The 21,195-nt window shown below is 46.4% G+C and overlaps 2 protein-coding genes across 3 annotated transcripts in view; both read left to right on the top strand.

Moving 5' to 3' along the window:
• Positions 1-11,366: 11,366 nt before the first annotated feature.
• The window catches only part of DHRSX (dehydrogenase/reductase X-linked), a 167,361-nt gene continuing 157,532 nt past the window's right edge, over positions 11,367-21,195 (top strand). Inside the window, exon 1 of the mRNA XM_088521845.1 lies at positions 11,367-11,504. Within this exon, the coding sequence (XP_088377971.1) occupies positions 11,390-11,504 (115 nt within the window). The 5' untranslated portion in view covers positions 11,367-11,389. The remainder of the gene's footprint in view (positions 11,505-21,195) is intronic.
• On the top strand, positions 11,392-20,612 carry ZBED1 (zinc finger BED-type containing 1). 2 transcript variants are annotated; one of them, XM_088521834.1, is made up of 2 exons: positions 11,392-11,504; positions 18,249-20,612. In XM_088521834.1, exon 2 carries the CDS (start codon positions 18,300-18,302, stop codon positions 20,385-20,387), a length of 2,088 nt encoding a protein of 695 aa, XP_088377960.1. In that variant the 5' UTR covers positions 11,392-11,504; positions 18,249-18,299; the 3' UTR covers positions 20,388-20,612. The 2 variants fall into 2 exon arrangements, with proteins under 2 accessions (XP_088377960.1, XP_088377961.1); XM_088521835.1 differs by lacking the exon at positions 11,392-11,504 and adding an exon at positions 11,931-11,965.

The following is a 21,195-nucleotide window of genomic DNA, read 5'->3' as shown; positions in this document are numbered from 1 at the left end:
AGGAATAAAACTTTTCGACTCTGAATCAAAACAAGTTATTATAGAGCTCAAACAGCTCTGAAAATTCCAAATAGCAGCAAAAGATAATTAAAGAGAAAAGGTTTAGGCTTTTAAATATAAAGTCCTATATTTAAATGTTTCAGGAACTAATTATGAAACCTTCATTTTCTTTCTTTTTTTTCCCCCTTCTCTCAAGTGTCAAAATCTGATAGCCTAAAACAAGAAAGTAGAGCAAAAATATTACTTACAAATTATCCTTAGCAATGTAGCAATGGAAATAATAAAGAGGTCGCATGGTCCCATGATGTGGCTGGAAAATTACACAGGTTCAGAGTTCTCCTCTTCTAATCAGCTGGCAGATGTTGCCTAAGTCATTTCACAGTGTTAGATAAGACCCTACTTTTTCTCCATCTGGGCTACTGATCTTGCTGCTCTTGATGCCTAAAGGGGCTTCAGCCTCTAAATTCCTTGCTGGATGACTGTGCTAGGGACAGCCAGGAGAGCCTGGGAGCAGAGTTTTAGGAAAACGTCTAAAGCAACGTTATCTGATCTAGCAGTTAAAAACAGGGAAGAGAGCTGCACAGTATGACTAGTCAATTCTCCAAAGGCGTGAACAAGAGCATCACTTGTCCATGGTTTTGTTAATACTGATGCTTTAATCTCTTAGTTTACAAAATCACAGAATCACAGAATGGTTAAGGTTGGAAGGGACCTCTAGAGATCATCTAGTCCAAACCCCCTGCTCCAGCAGGGACACCCAGAGCACAGGGCACAGGGTGGCATCCAGGCAGGCTGGAAGATCTCCAGAGAAGGAGACTCCACAGTCTCTCTGGGCAGCCTGTTCCAGGGCTCTGTCACCCTCACAGGAAAGAAGTTCTTCCTCATACGGAGGTGGAACTTCCTGTGTTTCAACTTACAGCCGTTACTCCTTGTCCTGTCACTGGCCACCACGGAGAAGAGCCTGGCCCCATTCTCCCTACAATCACCCCTCAGATACTTAAACATGTTGATCAAATCTCCTCTCAGTCTTCTTTTCTCCAGACTAAACAGGCCCAGCTCGCATAGTCTTTCCTCATATGGCAAATGCTCCTGTCCCTTAATCATCTTCGTGGTTCTCTGCTGGACCCTCTCTAGAAGCTCCACATCCCTCTTCGTGCTGGGGAGCCCAGAACTGCACACAGTACTCCAGGTGTGGCCTCACCAGAGCCGAGGAGAGGGACAGGATCCCCTCCCTCAACTTGCTGGCAACGCTCCTCCTGATGCAGGCCAGGATCCTGTTGGCCTTCTTGGCCATGAGGGCACACTGCTGCCTCATGGTTAACCTGTTGTCAACCAGGACTCCCAAATCCCCCTCCGCGGAGCTGCTTTCCAGCAGGTCAGTCCCTAATCTGTCCTGGTGCCTGGGGTTATTCCTCCCCAGGTGCAGTTCCCTGCACTTGTCCTCGTTCAACCTCAGGAGGTTCCTCTCTGCCCAGCTCTCCATCCTGTCTAGGTCTCTCTGAATGGCAGCACAGCCCTCAGGAGTGTCGGCCACTCCTCCCAGCCTGGTGTCATCTGCAAACTTGCTGAGGGTGCACTCTGTGCCCTCGTCCAAGTCATTGATGAACAATTTGAAGAGCACCGGGCCCAGTACTGACCCCTGCAGGACACCACTGGCCACAGGCCTTCAACCAGACTCAGCCCAATTTATCACCACCCTAAAGGGGTGGTACATATAAGTCCAGATAGATTTTACATTTCATCCGATGTGGCTATGCTGTATTTGCTCTCTTTTTTTGATCTACACAACACATTCATTCTTATGCATTTCTGAAGTTGAGTACAATTTTATTCCATAACTTAATGATTTAAATTAACCTTCTGATTAGAGCAGGAACTGTTAATAATAATTAAATTGAGTGAAAAGTTAATCTCTCTGTAAGAAATTAGCAATCTCTTTGGTCAGATTTATGCCCTTTTTGTGTATACAAGCTCTGCTTTGATTGAACAGCCAAATTCTCTTTCTGTTCTTACTCCTCCTATTCAATCAGCAATATCAAGAGAGATAGAATCAGATCGCTGATTACTGCTGATGGCATATTGTAAACATTTTGTTGCAAGACAGTGTGAAACAAGGACATGATTGATGTTGTGACAAAGCAAAGACAAGGAAATCTAGATGCAGTACTTAGGAAGGGAGACCAGTTTTACCTTGATTTATCCTTGAGAAAAAAAAAAAAAAAAAAAAAAAAACTTAAATGCACACAAATGGATGTTAATAATATTATTATTAGAAAGAAAGGGGAAAAAAAAAAAAAAGTGGAAAGACAAGCTGGCCATGAGCAAGTGGGCACAAGGCCTAACATGCAAGCTGCAGGAACCCTCCTTGTTTTGCAACTGGAAATTCAACCAGCAAGGTTGTGAGCATAAAGTCTAACATCGCTCATCCCCTACATAATGTGCTGGGCTTTTTCTTGCTAGCTTTCTTTTCTTTAATCTGGATAGTAATAGAGACTTTGGTTTATACTTCTGACCAATTAAAACCTGTTTTTTTCAGGTTTGCAGTTTGAACATGAGTCTACCAAGAGAATTTGCTTTCCACCTAAAAAGTTTGTGTAACAAGTGCAGGTGATAGTCAATACATTCAAAGTAGCAGCAATGCCTTAATAGGATTCATACAGAAAAAAATCCTTCCTCTTCTGGGGGCAGAAGTACCAGCATAAGCCAAACCCCTATAAATGTTTCCATAATAAATTCTGGATATAGGGAATACCACTACCCTTTCTAGATGCTTAATGAAATTTCAAAATATTAATTTATCTGCCTCTACACATAAGGATACAACACGTTTGTGTGTATATATACATATACATATATATACACACACACATATGCATATTCTCTTTGTTATTATAAGAAATTGTCCTAAGTGACTTCAGTTTAGGAATGTAGACCTTAGATAAAACCACTCTGGAGTGAAGTCAGTGGGTAGAAAACCATGGGACTAAAGAAACTTTAGCTGGGGCTGTGGAATAAAATGTTCTTCAGTGATAAAGTGCTTACTGTAACTTAATGATTAACAGTGAAAGTGACATGTAGTGAATCCCTATATGATTACCCTTTTGCAAGTTTCTAGCAAAAAAAAAGTCACCCTAGTTTGAAGAACTAGCTTTAAAGATTATAATTCTTTACTTGAATTAGTAGTTGGTTTGGATTAAGGCCTTTTACTATATGGAAAATACTATTTTAATACAGGCTTGAATTTTAGCTTTAAAAGCTTTTTATGCATATGAACTATGCATATGCATATGTCATTTTTGTCATGACGGCACTTAAAAACATACCAATATGCACATACAAAATCCCCAGAAACTAAAGATGTCTAACATATACTCAAGCAGTGATATCTGAGTCTTTTATGTTAGGTTCATCATCGTTAAGTACTGAGTGTAAATGGCTGATTTACATTCTCATTTACTGATCTGAACAGCAGCAGATTTGAAAACGATACAGAGTCTAGACGAACACAAGATCCTAAATGCACCATTTCTAAGTACTGTGCCTCTTGGGGATGGACACGCCAGGTCCTGAATGTTACCTATCAGATTTTGGCAATCTTAGCTCTCGGGGCAATGAGAAAGCAGAGAAGTAACTGCTTTGACACATATTTGTCAGACTCCAGTGTAAGATTTTAAAAATGGCCAGTCTTTCATTCTGCACTGCCAAATCATACTGGAGTGTGATAATGATGTTGGATTAAACTACTGCTTTAATAGACTTAGAAATTAAATTATGATAAGGGACACATTGTGTATAATTTTAGTAGTTTATTACATTAGAAAAATAATATGTCTGCAATCATCTGTATAATTTGGAATCAGACATCTCTAGGGAATTCTGAAAGTGTATTCTTAATAACTGTCCTGACCAGCCTTGGATTTCTGCAGCACTTGAAACTTTTTGAGTTTATGGAATGAATTGTCTTTGATCATTTCTAGTGCATATATTTTAGGAGTCAAACTATACTTCTTGTACAATTCATCATTTATCATAGACAAATGTTAGAAAAGAAAGTTTAAGCTCTGAGCATTGCAGATTTTCTCTGCTATTGTTCTTAAAGCAATTTGTCACTCCAATCACACTGTGATTTTCCTTTATACTAAAAGAAAAATGATATGAAGAAATAAAACTCAGTGTTATTCCAATCCAAAGATTTGGAGCACCTCAAGGCCAAGAAATAGGAAATATTTTTTCAGGTGTCTCCTCTTACCTCATCTATGCCACATGTGATTTTGTTCACAAGGATAGAAGGGTTTTTATCTAAAGCTATGGCTTTTCCTGTTAATTTTTTTGATCACATATTTTGACTCCATTCATTTCTTGGCCATGCTGGCTCTTTGCAGTTTGTCCTTAGTAAATTAACATAATGCTATAGAGCAGCCCAAATCCAAACCATTATTTACACAGTCCAAACATAAACAAGTTATATAACACTGCAATCATTCATTTATTGAAGTAAGTGGAAAATTCAAGGCATACGTAATCTTTTTGGACAACTGACAGGCAGGTGTGATCAAGAGAATGGGGAATACAGCGATTGTACTCAGATAAAGAGAGACAGGTTTGTCAGGGTGATTAGAAAGTAAAATGGAATTAGGAAAAATGGAGAGAGTGCCGATAATTCCAGAACACGGAGAAATAACGTTGCAGAGGTGACTGGGGTTCTAGAGGAACATAGTGCAGCAATAATGAGCATGTATCTGGGGAGATTTGGCAACCAGCGCTCAATGACAAAGAGGAATGCAAGGCAGCTGGGCTAGGAAAGTGATTCAAAAGAAAAAAATGCAGGGAGTGGGTTCAGAAAACTGCTGGGTCTTCCCTGATTCTCCATCCTTCCCACATATATTGGGCATCAGCAGGGAGCAAGGCAAGCCGGGTGCTCAGCACCCCTCCGCTCTGTCCTGCGGCAGGTCATCTTGTGGAGGGGCAGGGCAGATTTTGCTTTAGAGTCGGCTCCTGGCAGCTGCCTGCGGGAAGCAGAGGGCCAGCATGGGGCTGGCGCTGGGCACATCCTCCCTGCTCTTCGCCCACCTCCCGCGCTCCCCACGAGCGCCCAGAGCAGCTCTCGGCGGGATGGGGACCACTGGCTCCGTCTCTCGAACGGGAAGCGTGCGTTTATTGCACCGGGGCTTCCCGGCTTTGCTGCTTTCAGACTTCCTTGCACCGCAAGAGCAGACCAGGTCATGTGGGCATCTGAGTTGGTGAAAATTGCCCATCTTCATCATTCTCACTGCATGCATTTTTCTGGGGCAGTAGTGAGCTGCTCTATTTTTCAGCAGTCTTTTCCTACCCAAGCCAACTGAAGCCTAGCTTTTCTCACAGCTCCCATTCTCGTCATCTACATATCTTCCTTTTCTCAGCATTTGCATTGTGTTTTGGCCTGATCTTCTTCCCTCCAGCTTGTTCCACACATCTATTTACTGAGCCCTGTGTTTCCTCTCTCATATGCAGCAGCCTAGAGACAGAGAGTCTAAAACACCCCAAACAGGCTTTAACGACAACAGCCAAAAAAACCCCGCTGTTCCCATGCTCAAATCTCAGAATGCTCTGGGCAGAATCTGCCCCCAAGGAGCCCAGAAAATTTGTACAGTAAGTACAAAAGTAGCCCTAAAGACAACACCTATTAACTCCAACCCAGGAAGTCAGTTGGCAAAGCAGGAATACCTAAGGAAAAGTACCTCACACACGGGTGTGAGGCACAGACACAAACCTCAGCCCAAACCCAGGTCACTTTAAGTTATAGGGAAAGTTCAAAACTGTTAGGAATTGCTTTCTTTTGGCAGCAAGTGATGCCTTCCTCTGCCATGTAAAGCTCCAGAACCAGCTCTGTCCATCAATACATTTCTGTGTGGCACAATCCTGGACACTTTGGCTGTTTCTAGAGACCAAGAGACCCCTTGGGAACCTCCCATCCACCTCCCATCTTCGTCTACCTGACCATCCAGCCGTCAGGAGAGTCAGAACTCCCTGTTTGTGCCTTAATGCTGTCAACTTATCTGTGGTTTGTAAGACGTAGCAGGCAGCCAGCCCAAGAAGCAAGGCCACCGCACAGCTGGGGTTCAGTCCCAGAGCTGCCTGGGGGACACTAGAGGGGACGCAGCCTCCAGGGCCGCGTCAGCAGACACCGCAGATGAGACCCCTGCGCTCTGCTGCTGAGTCTTGACTACTAATAGCGGTGGTGGTGTCTTAGCTGTGCTCGTCCAAGGTTACAGGCAAGGTAACGCGTGCCGGAGAGCTCGTCTGTGGGATTCTCCCCACTAACTTTGCCTTGTTTAATATTGATGTTTGTGGTAGTCAAGTAGATGCAAGTAAGTGGCACAAGAATACAGGTGCTGGGATGCAGTTTGTGAGGAGTGATTCTACTTTTGTGTTTTCTTCACAGTAGAATGTTGCAAGTTGCACCGATGAAAGCTGTGTTTCTCTTACGGTTTTGTTAAGAAAGAGATCACAGAAAGATGGAGGAAATGGTGTTCTGAGAAACTCTTGTTTTGGACTAGAGTCATCTTCTTGGCTTTTTGCTGAACCTAAAATCCTGTTAGATATAGAGGATTTTATAGGGCAAGGTTGCACAGTGTTCAGTGGGTGCTTGCAAACATTACTATACAAACATTGAAATAACCACTACTCAGTTTTTGATTCTAGATATTTTCTTTAACACAAGTGCGGTAACTGTCAACAAATCCATTAATTTAATGGGCATAATTAATCTTTTTTTTTTTTCTATAACATTATTTTATCAATGTTGGAATATTGCCAGTCACCCTAGCTTGTTTAAATCTGTCTCAAATTCTTCTGCTCCTCTCCTATCTGCGCTAATATGAATAACAAACTGTCATTTTGCTGCAACAACTTTTCCCTTATCCCATTAGCCAGCACAGAAGCTAGTAAGGAAACTTGAGGCCCTGTTGTTATTTTGCTCGGATTTTGTGATAAAAATGCATCATTTAGTTTTGCTCTAATTTTGCTGTGAGTTTTTGCTTCTTTTATTTTGTAAACACGTTGTTTCTTATCCCACATTTGTTTAGCACCCTTATCATACATGGGTGAAAGATCTTGTGAAAGGGCTTTTGAAACTTCACATATGTTAATTAATTGTTTTTCTTTTATCTGCTGCTTATGGGCATTTTCCAAAAAAAAAAAGGGGGGGGGGCATGGGGGGGTGGGTATTAGAGCTGATTTCCCTTTGCTCATTGCTGAAACCCTACAGCCTGATCCTTGCCATATCTAGAATTTTCAGGATTTTTGTTATTCTTTCAGCCATTTCACCAAGAAAAGCTGCCCTGTACAATTTGTCATCTGCTAATACCCCAAATCAATTCTAAGGATGTTTACTATTTTAAAGTGTTTTATGGCTGAGGTTGCTCCTTAACAAATGTTTGTGTATTTATGTTCTGCTCATCGGCTTTTGACTTACAGTTGTGCAGAGGTTTTGTAAGCAAACACATGTGTCCGCGGATTTTATTTTGCTCCAAATGATACCAAATTATTATTTTCTTTCCAAATGATTATTTTCAATATGCCTTCTTCTGACTCTGAGGTCTCTGGTCTTGACTGAACCGAAGGCAGAGGCAGGGTGGGTAACTCAGGTCTTATCTGCTCCAGAGTAGAAGTACTGGGGTGGTGCAAACCCAACCCTGAGTACTCATTTTCAAGGTTTATCAGACCAGATATACCCTGAAAGAGCAACATCTGCTGAATACTCAGAGTGTACAAATGCAGTAATCACAGTAGGAGTGGGACTTCAAAAAATCCTCAGTGACCCTGGTAAGGATGCTGCCCCTCTTGCATAATGGCTTGGTGGTTTGCGCATTTAGTTGAAGAGGGGAAGTTAGGTTCCCAGACTGTATTTGTACTTATTAGTCTGCATTTTGCTGTGCTCTCGTCTAAAAAAGGCAGCTGTTCAAGGCGCAGGCTTGAACTCTGCCCCTCTTTCCCTTGGCTACAAAACCCAGATTCCTTCTGTTTACTCCGCTCTTGTGCTTCACTTCCTTATCAGTTTAGCTACTTGACAAGGGTCAGCTTTCCCAATGAGATTATTTTCTTAAAAAGTGAAATATCTGAAAAAGGCTGAGAAAGGTCAGAGCCCTCCCCCACCTTCATGGGAAAATGCTGTCAGTCACCCTGATGCTGTTATACAGCGGGTAGGTCTCATACCCATTTAGTGACTTCTCCAGCGTTGCTAAAGAAAAAGGAAAAACAAACAAACAAACAAACAGACAAAAAAAAAAATAACCCACAGATTTACTTCATTAGATAATTGTCCACGATAGAGATCTTGGTATCTCTCTCAGGGTTTTCCTATGTAGGAGCTTCAGGCAGATCTCCCCTTGGCAAGCAAAGTTTCTTTCCCCTTCAAAGTAACCTGCCCTTCCTAAGCTACTAATGATGGTGCCAAAGAGCTAACTCAAGTGCTTTATGTGATCATGCTGTGCTCCAGTGTCTAGTATTAGGTATGATGATGCTTAATTTGGGAGTACCTAAAGTGACTGTTTTTTGCATAGAGAGAGAAAAAAAAAAGTGAGAGTACGCAGCCTGTCAAAATAGTGTGCAGGTGCTCAGAAACCCACATGAATTCCAGAAAGCAATCCCAACTATTTCCCAGCACTGCCTAATCTTGTGGGCACCTCCCTGCTGAACCTGAAAGCTCCTCGGGCATTTAACTTTATTCACCCACACACGTTAAGGAGATCCTGTTTTGGGAAGATAGGTACTTAACTCTTGCCTAAAGTTCTACTGCAATCCAGCTTTAGGATGATGGGCGTTTAAATCCCCTGGAGACGGCTGACAAATTAGAAGCAGACAGCGTTCTGTCTTACTTCTCCTGATGTGGGCTATCAGCTTTGACATACGTGCCAAAAACTTAGAGCACGTATCATGTTAAGCAAGCGGAATTCTAAATTTACTGTTTGAGAGGGATTGATCTTGCACCATTTACATCTTAAGAGACTGCCCTGACTACTATGCTGTGACTCAGGCAGAAAGCATCAGCAGCCTCTCCTACTGCACTCGAACTGCTGTGAGATGAGGAACGCAAGAAGTCACTTGACGCTTGTTCCCATCTCCAAGGGAGCAAAACTAAGGGAACAAACATATTCCTGGGACAGCTGTGTTGTACTCCTAATGACATGTTAGAGCCTTCCCCCTCCACGGGCATTTGCCTTGCTGGGGCTACCACAGGGTCCCCTCCCGCCTGCCCTTAGGCAGCCCCTGCCATTGCTGGCTGCACAGGACCTCAGCTGCAGCAGCTGGATGGCCCACGATAGCTGGCAGTGGCTGATTATGCCGGGCTGCTGGGAAGTTGGAGCTAAGGGTTTAATTAGAGCCCTGAAACAACATCACCCACTTCCTTTCTTACAGCCTAACGCATCTTTATGCAAAAGGTGGGTGGAAACACAGCGATCACAGAGAGTTTCATTAGTGCCCGTGCTGCAGGTAGGCTGGCACACGTGTGGATGGCGCGTCACTGGCTTTGCCAAGGACTTCCCCAGAGGACGTCTGCGCTCTGACCACAGGCCGGCCTGGCCCGCGGGAGCCCACGGTCAGCGGGAAGTGCCCCGAGTACCTCGGGGACGCAGCCACCCTCTGCGGGTCTTCAGAAGCTCCTCTCCCTCCCTGCTGAGGGTGTAGGAGAGTCCAGGTAAATGGATTCCACCTTTCCTCCCTCCCAGGGGTCAAACGCGTCAAATGTCATTGAGTGTCTCAGGGAGGTATCTCAACTAAACGGACAAGATTCCCTGCCAAACACTCAGAGCTTTGCAGCCGATGATTATATTTAAAAAAACAAGAGTCAATACAAGGATGAACACTACCATAAATCAAGGAAGGGAAAATATTGATTAAAAGCAAATGTATTATAAGACAATTTTTGAAAAGCATTAAAGAATAAGGATTTCCTTATATTTTCCTTTCTCTTCCATTTCACCTCCCATCAACATTCAGGAAAATTGATTGAACAAAAGTGTTAATTTTTTTCCTCATTCTTTCTGTGAAACTCTACTAACGAACCAAGAAAGACTAAAACTAAATTTTAACACCTTCAGAAAAAGTAGTCGGACCAGTAAGATGATTGTAGTAACCGAACACTTGTTTCTCACTTAGTCCTTGTATGGAACTGGCTGAAAAAGGACAGAAATGTATTTATTTTCATAGCTTGAATATGCATTGATTAATTTTAATACACCAGACAACCTGATAAGAACACGTATGTTTATATTCAGGTCATGTAAACAGGCAAGTATCAAAGTACCTATCAAAGTTCGGCGTGGCAAAGATCTTTCATTAAATCTATAGTTCTGCTAAAGTGATATAAAGCAACATAAAGGAATTAAGAGTTGATTTTTGGGAAAATAATACACCTTTACCAAATGTCTGTGTTTCTTCTTTCATGTCTTGTTATCTGATGCTCTTTCTCCCACTTCATGCTCGGTTGAGAACAATATCCATTGGGAAAAAATCCTGCACTGATGCAAGCAAATTCATGGTGTTCTGCTTGTTACTTAGGTGGGCTTAATTTCATGTGTTAATTAAAAAAAAATCATCAGAGAGGCACAATATTTTTCTTGTTCAAGAGAACTACATCTTCACAATACACTTGTATGCATATTACAGAAAGGAGACAGTCACAGTTGATTCTGGTGAACAATGTTATCCAACAATGAAAAACTTTAGCGTTAGTTAAATCCCCTGCAGAATGTAAGTTTATTATGTTAAAGAAGTTGCACTTCACCTGGATTCCTAGAACTGCGCAGGGCTGCCCATGTCATCCCCAAAGACAAAAGCGTTACTTGTATGAAACCGCATACACAGGTGCGGCTCTTGCGAAGCCCCTGTTCGCAGCCCACGCTGTTACTCGTGCACTTGGGGAGCGACCCCAGCTCCGAGAGCGACGCCCGCCGCAGGACGCAGCGCGGCCCGCGCCGGAGCGCCAAGGCGGCTTTTGCTGCCCCGTCTCAAGCGCCCGGCGCCGGCGCGGCCCCCGCGGGGCGGCCTCGGCGCTCCCGCTCGCGGGCGCCGCTCCGAAGGGCCCCGCGGTGCCCGCGGGCCGCGGCGCAGGCCCTGCCCGCCGGGGCGGCCGGGCCCGGCGCGGGCGGCGGCAGCTCCCGCTCTCGCCACCGCCCCCAGCGCGGCCCTGCCCCCCCGCACATGCCCAGAAGGGCGGGAGCGGCGGCGGCGACAGCGGCGCTTCCCTTCCCTCCCTGCTTCCCTTCCGCTGGCTGCGGGCCGCGCCTCCGCCCCGCCCGCCCGGCCCGGCCCGGCCCGGCCCGGCCCGGCCGCCCTCCCGCAGGCGCGAGAGCCGCCGCCGCTCGGCTCCGCTCCGCTGCGCTGGGCTCCGCGCGGCGCGGGCGCGGCCATGTCGCTATTGTGTGCGCGCGCGGCGCCGCTGCTGCGCGTCTACTGCGCCGGCCTCGGCGTCGTCCTGCACCAGCTGCGCCGCCGCCTGCGCCCGCGCTGCCCCCCGCGCACAGGTGAGCTCCGCGCAGCGCCGCGGGCGCGCGCACGGGCACGGGCACGCGCCGGGGGGCACGGGACGGGACGGGACGGGGCGGGGCGGGACGCGCGGGGCGCCGCGGCGCGACAGCGGGGCCGGGGCCCGGGCGCGACCTTGGCCGCGGCGGGGCCGCCCCAGCGCCGGGGGCGCCGCCGGTCCCTGCCGCCCCCTCCCCCGCCGCGCTCCTCCTCCCCTCCGCGGGGCACGGGCCGCCCCCGGCCCCGCCCCCCGCCGCCGCCAACGTCCCCGTGCGGCCCCCCGGGGCCAGGCCGGGCCGGGCCGGGCGGCGCCGCCGGCCTCGCGGCGGCCGCGGGAGGCGGCGAGGGGCTCGGCGGGGGCGGGGCCGGGCCGGGGCCGCTCCGCGCTGCCGCCCGCCGCCGCCCGCGCCTCTGTCGCGCGCGAGACGCCGAGCGGGGCAGGAGGCGCCCCCGGCCGCAGGTAGGTGCCGGCCGCCCCGCGCGCCCGCGGCTCCCGGGGCAGCGCGGCTTCCCCGCCTCTAACTTTCGTGAGGGAAACTTCGCAGAGTCCCGGGAAGCAAAAGGCTGGATTTGCTCCTTCCTGGCTTCATGCTCCTACGCTTTTAAAACGCTGCTGATTTTATAAACTTAACAGCAAGCTGCGAGTCCCTGCGGACCTGTATGGTATCATCAGGGCTTGGGGCAAAACTGCCTGCAGGTCGGTGCCCCTGGCTTTTTCTGCCCAGCTGCAAGAGTCTTTGTAGAACGCATGGTAGATTTAAGAAGAAAAATAGCAAAAATTGGGGCGAGCGTAGCGTTATCTATACGAGGCACCTGTGTATAAGTGAGGGCGCAGAAATGATTCTTTTGGGAAATACCTGAAGACCCGAGGAGCGGAGAGAACAAACAAGCCACGCGATGAACGCCTGTCTGAGTGTTTCATCAAATGCAGCTCCATTGGGTAGTGCTTCATCTAACTTTATCCATTCCTGATAATTCCGCAGATTTGGCTTCGGCTTTCTCATTGGCAAAATATGATAAAAATATCCATAAAAAAAGCAGAAACAAACAAAAGAATCCAAACAACACCAAAGGCAGATGTGCATACAGTTTGGAGTCATCTGAGCATTTTTGCAGCATTAGTTTTTCTTGGCAGGGTAAGGCTGGGTATTGTGCCTAGGGTGCGTAACACTTTCCAAATCTGTTTAGCACTAAAGAGAAATAGCATGACAGAAGTGTTACCCAAGTATTTTTCTTTATTGCTATTAAAAACGTTGGATTTAGAAACGTCAGATTGGGGCAGTGGACATACAACCTGGGAAGTGTCAGCAGGGCTGAGTGGGACCACCAGAGATGACAGATCTGGAAAGTTTTCTTTCAGTTCTAACTCAGGCTGGTTTCTTCCAAGGACACGCAGTTTCCTCCTGGGATAGTTGTTTGTGCGCAGTTGCCTCTTGGCAGGTACCTGCAGCTTTACTTTGACTCGGTTTGTCCAGCCATTGCTTAAAAAATCCCAAGAAGGAACATTTTTAGACAAGCAGCAAGAACAGTTTTACCTAGATTAGCCTAGTTTTCTTATAATAATTTCAAAATAGCAACTGTAGTGTCACAAAAAGTATGTCAGAAAGTGAAAGTGTTGATTACGGTAGACTTAATTAAGCCCTACGAGCAGTAAACTTCTTGTAAGAAAATACCAACTTACTTTTCAGGACAGCAATGTAGAAAGCTTTGAAATATGTAGATTAAAGATTCTGTACACTTTTTTTCCTGAACGATGGCCTCTCACGACTTTATTGCCATGATAACTGTCATAGTCTCTTCCAGAGGGGGAGGTCTTGGAAGTCAGGAACGGGGCTGAGCTGATCCGTGTCTCCGAGCTGGTCTCCTTGGCCTCCATAGGGCTCTGAGTCCCCGGGCGTCTGGCGGCCCCGGTGCAGCTTTGTGTGGAAGGCGCCTTGCGAGCAGAGACAGGGCTCACACCTGCCCGTGCCCTGGCGCGGAGATGGAGCGGGATCGAGCGCCCTGCTGTCCCGCAAGGCGCTGCCAATTCCTCCGGGAAAGCTCATCTGCCTGCCTCCACCGAAATGGCTTTCAGGACCTCCAAGAGTAAACCAAATTAGGTCTTCTTCTTTCCCAAAACTTAGTCATAGTTTTATGTTCCTGGCACAATGTGCTCTAACACACGTGTTGTCACATCCTACGAAGGTTCACTTGTTTTTTATAGGTGGGATTAAAGTTTGTCTGAGAAGGAGGACAAGTTGAACTCTGAAACCTGGAGTTGGTGCAAAAATTTAGTAGTTCTTTTGGGCTATGAACTGAAAAGGCAAAACTATTCAGTTGAAGGTGCAACCCCACAGCGCTACAGAGCAGGAGGGGTGGGAAGTTTGTCCCAAAATCCTAATCCTGAAACACAAGGAGAGAGGGAAGATAAAGGAGCTGCAATCGGTGATTATATCATTAAGTAAAATCACTGTGCAGCAGCGAAAGGGAAGAGGGTACATATCTTAAAACATTTTTTAAAGTAGCAATTACGTTAATGTAATTGCAAATATATAATGTAAGTTGTATTAGTGTTCTGTGGTCTAAACAACAGTTTCATTAGAAGTTGCAGGGGTTTATTTTCCTTTCTTTTTTTGCAGTGCTTAATCTTAATTAACTTGGGAAAAAAATCCCTGCATATATCAGCATCTTGTTATCTTCAGATTTTGACAAGCTGAAACTTAATCTTTTAGGAATTCACTGATTACTAGTATTTATTAAGACAACAGGATATATACATGGGAAAATCTCATCACTGAAAGTTATCTTACTGATGGCAAAAATGCTCCTAATAATAATAATAATTCTGGTATTTTAAAAGTTTTCATGGAATTGAATTCCATGGGGTTTTTCCTCCTGCATTTATCTTCTACTGTGTATTTTATTTTATTGAAATGCCTAATGGGAAGAGTTAAGTGCTGCATACTTTGTAGTTTTGAAGTCTTAGTAGTTATATTTGTACCTGTGAGGTGCAGAAAGATGGTTTTGAAGAGGGCAGTGGTTGACTGCAGTTTTGAGGAACTTAAACTGACCCTTAGTCTTAAAAGTGACTTTAACTTAATGTATGTTTTTAATTTGACCCAGTTTCTAACTAATTGATCAATATTTTAATTTGTAGAAAGTTTTTTGAAATGGATCATGAGATATTAATTTGAGAATCTCTTAATTCATGCGTTGAGGTCTTTTAATTTGTGTGACTAAAGCATAATGATGGATTTATCACTCGCTGCTTAAAGCAGCGAGGACCCCAGGTTAAACAGCATCTAGTTCCAGCGGTAGCAGAGGGATGGTCAAGCAGGAAGGACTGACAGTAGGCGAAAAATGTGTCAGATAAAGACTGCTCCTCCGTGCAGGAGAGAGCTGCTTAGGCAGTTTCAGAAGCTAGGAAATACCAGTTTTGCTGTTGCCCCTGCGGAGCGAGGCAGGGGCTCTGCGGAAACAGCGCGGGTAGTTGGGGCCCGTGCGGTAGGGCCGTGCGCGAGGGGCAGAGCCGGGGCGCGGGGCTGCGCGCGCCGCCTTTCCTCGTGCCCAGGGCTCCCTTTCGCAACCCGGGCCACCCTCGGACAGCCTTCGGACACTACTAGTGTTACGGAACTGGTAGTTTACAGAACAGTGTTTATATTTTGGTCGTGGGGAAGCCAAATGCTGCAGAGGGTTCGTTACCTCCCCTCCTTGCCCATCAGGAGAGCAGCCTTCCCTGGCCAGCAGTGTCAGCCGGGAGAGCGGCCCGAGGAGAGGGAGCCTGTGCTGGAGGGCAGCAGGAGGAGCCTCCTCTTCCTCGGAGCCGCTCCCAGCCCGGGATTCCGGGATTCCGGCAGGGCTGCTGTCCCTTCGGCCTGCAAAGAGCCTCAGCTCTGCTCTCTGTTTGCTGGTGGTTTCGGCCAGCTGCAGGATCGAGACAAAGGAAGTAGCAACTTTGCAGCATTTGCACCCCATTTAAATGTGGGTGGAAATTCGAGAGACAGAGAGAGAAAGGAAAGGCACTTTTGTAGCCTGAAGGCTTCTGTCTGCCAGAAGCTTTTCAGCAAACAGAAGTGGCACTAGATGTTTGCAGTGGGAAGTTGGGCACCCTGAGAGAGCACTCCTGTCAGCTTCCCATGCCACGGGCTGCAGCGCTTCCCAGGGGCAGGACCTGCTTCCTTCCCAATGGGAACTGCATCAGCCCCAGCACGAAGCCCTTGGTTTCGCTCACAGCTGGGCGCTCCGCTCTGGACAGCCCGATGGCTTCACCCAGAGAGGAAGAACTTACCCTTCCTAGGGTAAAACGCGCAACTGCTCTCTTAATGGCATCAGGATAATGTTTGAGGAGAGGAAGATTATGTTGAGGTAGTAGTTTATAACAGTGGAAGTGTTTTTAAACATTAAAACCAAGGCTAGGTTATGCTGACATATCCTGAGCTACTGTGTGCCACTGATGTGAAGTGCTAGTAAATGTAGCTAAAAATGATGGTAAAGCTGTAATGTGCATGGGACTGAGGGGTGGGGTGAGGCTGTAACACTCCCTTGCTCCAAAATGGGGCTTTGATGAACTTTTCTTGATCCAAGGCGTGTCATACTAATTTTAGCTGTTAAAGGCACATCACCTTTTCTCTTTCTTTCTTCCTTTTGGTTTCCTTTTCTAAGTGGCTCTCACCTTGCTTCCAGGAACTGCGATGTAATTGCAAAGGAAACAATAAGGTTTAGTGAAACAGGAGGAGTCTCAGTATGTCCTGAGACACTTTTAAACCTAGAAGGGAGGAGTCCAGAAGCAACTGTGAAACATCCTGATACAATGTATCTTGTCAGTGCCCACTTGGACGCTGTAGCAGTGTTTTTTGTGCTACTCTGTATTATGCCACTTTCTCTTTTAAAATCCTCAGCGCTCATACCATGGAGCTGTCAATATACTCATCTTTGGACGTAGGCAGCATTACCAGATTGAATCAATAGTTTTTACTGGCAGCTAAAGAGCACCGAATGAATCGCAGTCGAGGGCATACTAGGACTCATTTTTTTTCCTCCCCCCCCAAAAGATCTGCACCCAGAAATAAATTTGTAGATATAAACACAGAAAAAAAAAAATACTTACGCTATGTGTTTCATTCAGGTTTGTTAAAATAAGTATATGTAATCATGATAAATTAATATATCTATACTTATACTTAGTAGATCTGTGGCTTTTGTTTGTTTGTTTGTTTTCATTCACAAAATTCTGCAAACTATCTATGATAGTTTGGGGGGGAGCTTTTTGCAATGCTCCTCAGCATCAGAAGACCCTCTGGGAAAAACTTCCATGTGTCACCTTCTGCGGGATATTCCCCCGCAGCAAGCTTGAAGAAGCCGGTTCCTTCTTCCTCCCGCTTCCAGCCAATATTTCGCCCAGGATTTTCTGGTGCGCACAACCCCTGGGGATGAGCAAAGCAGGGGGCCCTCCCTCCCGCTGCTCTCCGAGGGGCCCCACAAACCCTCTTTCAGTTTCTGTTCTGCTCTCCCGCTGGGGTTTGTGTCACTGCAGCGCTGGGCCGAGGGCTTCCTGCTCCCTCCAGTTCCTGCTCCGGCTCCTGCTCCCGGCCAAGCGCCACAAGGGGCTCCCTGCGCCCTTCCCTGCGCCTTCCCCGCACCCTGTGGCCCTCCTTGGCCGGGCGGGTGTCGTGGGCAGAGCTGGAGGCGCGTCGGTGCGCAGCCGTGTTGCTCGTGCCCTCTTGGTGTGCAGAAATAAACCCTGGCTCGTGGTTGCCCGCGCCGCAGCCAGGGACACTGTGGGCCGCAGATGCCGCTTGCCCTGCGCTGCGTGCTCAAGAAGCCCTGCCCTGTGCAGATGTTTAGCTACCGATTGCCAAGTCCTGCCTTATCGCCACGCTCTGCTCGAGGATGTCGGCCTGCCCCCACCCCCGCTCCTTTAGTCTTTCAGAAAGAAAGAAAAGAAATTAAATTTATTTTCTACCTGCTGTGCCTACTAACATTTATTAGTGGTTAGCTGTATGCCTTTTCCTGTAATTATGATGCACTGTTATTCCAGGAACCAAGACTGGGAACCCGTAGTTCAGGAGGTTGCTTTGATTCTGGAAGAGAAGGACAGGAAAGGTTTCAAATGTGTGTTGTTGCTCTGCATGTGGGTTCAAATGCTGTTTCCTTTTCTTTCAGTCAGAAAACATTTTAAATTTCAGAGGAGCAGGTTTAATGCCATGATTTGCATGACAAGTATTTTTATTTTTTTTTAAAAAAACAACAACAAACCCCATCACAACTGCATCAATCTAACAAACTTCTTTCAAAATAAACAGACAATAAGACCTTTGCTCCTTCAGTATCAGGTTTCATTTGAAATAAATGTTAATAGTGGAGTTCAGTAACTCTTAGACAGGAGGATGTTGACTCAGCTCTAACTATAACTTAAGGGAGAGGGAGATCCTGCAGTAAATTGTCTCGTTTTTGTGACAATAACATATCAGCTCTGTGGTGGTTGTTGCGCTTTCTCTACCAAGAATTATGTAATTCTAGAAACAACGTGTTCTCAGCTCTTCTAGCTCAGTTTCCCAGCAGCATGCATTAAAAGCCTTTTTAATTTTGGACATTCTAATGGGCTTCTTGTAGGTCACACTTCCTGCAAATCTCATCTTTAAATTTGCAAATGTAATTAGTAAGGTAGGTTTCTTGGTATATTCTCAGAAACGCTATTTTCAGATAGTTAAGCGTGGTCAGACTTGTGCTTTCTCATTGTATCTTTATCTTACTGCCTTTATCAGGTACTCATTAATGAGTGAAGGATCAAAAGGTGGAACGGTGGCCAAGAAGCAATGGAGAATAAAGGTTTAGAAGGTTCCCCATCAGACCTAAAGTTAGTGGCTCATCCGAGAGCAAAGAGTAAAGTGTGGAAGTACTTTGGGTTTGATACCAATGCGGAAGGATGCATATTACAGTGGAAGAAAATCTACTGCCGTATTTGCATGGCCCAGATCGCCTATTCGGGAAACACGTCCAACCTTTCCTACCACCTGGAGAAGAATCACCCCGACGAATTCTGCGAGTTTGTGAAGAGTAACACAGAGCAGATGAGGGAAGCCTTTGCCACTGCCTTTTCAAAAATCAAGCCAGAGTCGTCACAGCAGGTTGTCCAAGATAACCTAATTATGAAGACCTACCAGAATTACGAGAACAAGAAGCACCAGGAGCTGACGTCGGCCGTCATCAGCCTGATCTGCGAGGGCATGTACCCTGCCTCCATCGTGGACGAGCCCACCTTCAAAGCCCTCCTAAGAACGGCTGATCCCAGGTATGAACTCCCCAGCCGGAAGTATTTCTGTACAAAAGCTATTCCTGAAAAATACAATGCTATTAGGGAGATTGTACTGAAGGAGCTCACGGAGGTTCTGTGGTGCGGCATATCCACGGACATGTGGAGGAGCGAGAACCAGAACAGGTCGTACGTGACGGTGGCGGTTCATTTCCTCAGCAGTAGCCCGGCCAACTGCCTGGCCGTTAACTCGCGGTGTTTAAAGACGTTCGAAGTACCAGAGGATAACACTGCAGAGACTATCACGCGAGTCCTCTACGAGACCTTCATTGAGTGGGGGATCAATACAAAAGTCTTCGGTGCCACGACGGACTATGGTAAAGACATTGTGAAAGCTTGCTCCCTCCTGGATATTCCAGTGCAGATGCCCTGTTTGGGGCACACTTTTAATGCAGGAATACAACAAGCTTTTCAGCTCCCCAAGCTGTGCGGCCTTCTTGCCAGGTGCCGAAAGCTGGTGGAGTATTTTCAGCAGTCCACGGTAGCCATGTACATGCTGAGCGAGAAGCAGAAGCAGCAGAACAGCCTGCACTGCATGCTCGTGAGCGACCGCGTCTCCTGGTGGGGCAGCACGCTCGCCATGCTGCAGCGCCTCAAGGAGCAGCAGTTTGTGATCGCCGCCGTCCTCGTGGAGGACAGCAACAACCACCACCTCATGCTGGAGGCCAGCGAGTGGAACACCATCGAAGGCCTCGTGGAGCTCCTGCAGCCCTTCAAGCAGGTTGCGGAGATGATGTCCGCCTCCAAGTACCCCACGATAAGCATGGTGAAGCCGCTTCTCCACATGCTTCTCAACACCACCCTGAACATCAAGGAGAATGACCTGAAGGAGATCAGCATGGCCAAGGAGGTAATAGCGAAAGAGCTCTCCAGCACCTACCAGCACACCCCTGAGATAGACATGTTCCTCAACGTGGCCACTTTCCTGGACCCTCGGTACAAAAAGCTACCATTTCTTTCGGCCTTTGAGCGGCAGCAGGTTGAAAACAGAGTGGTGGAAGAAGCAAAAAGCCTGTTGGAGAAAGTAAAGGAAAACACCTTTAGGACTGAAGAAAAGTTCTTTGCAGTTTCAGAAGAACCTCCCGTGAAGAAAATAATCATCTCTTCCACCCCTCCGCCAACCAGCGTGATCAACAACATGCTTGCGGAGATCTTCTGCCAGACAGGAGGCGTGGAAGACCAGGAGGAATGGCACGCGCAGATCGTGGAGGAATTGAGCAACTTTAAGTCGCAAAAGGTCCTTGGTTTGAACGAGGATCCCCTAAAGTGGTGGTCTGATAGATTAGCACTGTTCCCGGTTTTACCAAAGGTTCTTCAGAAATACTGGTGTATTCTGGCCACGAGGGTCTTTCCCGAGCGCCTTTTTGGTTCTTCTGCCAATGTTGTAAGCGCTAAGAGAAACCGGTTAGCCCCGGCTCACGTGGATGAGCAGATCTTTTTGTACGAAAACACTCGCAATGGGTCTGAGGCAGAACCAGAAGATGAAGACGAAGGGGAGTGGGGCTTGGAACAGGAGCAGATTTTTAATTTGAATGACTCGGTAAATGTAAACAACAACTTCTTTAACATCCGTGACAGCGGGTTTGTTTAACAAGACTATCGCGGTACATTCAAAAACAAACAAAAAAAAGGTATTTGTCTTAAGTTACCAAAAATACTTCTGTTTGATGCTACGGATGCTGTAAATATTGAACAGTTGTAACAAACTCGATTTAGCTTCCATTGTCTCTGTTTTTCCCACTGTCTTAAAACATGAATGACTTGTGATTAAACAGCACTGAAATGAATGAGGAAATAAATTCTACAAAGACCGTGATTTCTGCCTGTGGCCCAGATTTCAGAAAGCACTTATCCATGTGCTTCATTTCCACTTCCTTCAATGGGACGTAAACACGTGCTTATGTGCTTTCTGCAACAAAAATATTTGCCTGAATTAAGACCCTAAGCGAGGGAGTTCTTAATAGTTATGCCTCCACATAAAAGTCCACTGTGGCTTAGGGTGTTAGCTTTACGTTTCAGATTTTAAGACGTTATTTTTAAAATCCATAGGTCAGAGCAGCAAAGATTTTTAGAGTGTATCAATGCTATAGAATAGATTAAAAAAAAAAAAAGAGCCTGATTTTCTTCTTCACTACCTCATATCTTAGGCCTGGTCTATGCTAGAAAAAAATCAGCTAATACATCTGTGCCAATTAGGTGAGCGACGTATTTATATTTTAACTGATCCCGCCATGCTGGCATAGGCTGCAGCAGCGTGGATGCATTTACACTGAGATAATTTATTTTCTTCCCAGCATGGCATAAGTGGTGTAAACACTTTTAAACCGGTCTTGTTGCATCTGCCTCTGTCAGGTATCACCATGTAGCTCTGCCAGCTAAATGGCAAAGCCTTGTGTGGT

This window comes from Tinamus guttatus, unplaced genomic scaffold, assembly GCF_059628265.1.
Source record: "Tinamus guttatus ecotype Peru unplaced genomic scaffold, ASM5962826v1 Tinamus_guttatus_pri_ptg000134l, whole genome shotgun sequence".
Classification (NCBI taxonomy): Eukaryota; Metazoa; Chordata; class Aves; order Tinamiformes; family Tinamidae; genus Tinamus; species Tinamus guttatus.
Note: the sequence above shows the minus strand (reverse complement) of the source record. Positions and strands in the feature narration are given on the sequence as shown.

Excerpts from the sequence above, each read along its gene's own strand:
- ZBED1 (XM_088521834.1), top strand. The coding sequence starts at position 18,300 with ATGGAGAATAAAGGTTTAGAAGGTTCCCCATCAGACCTAAAGTTAGTG.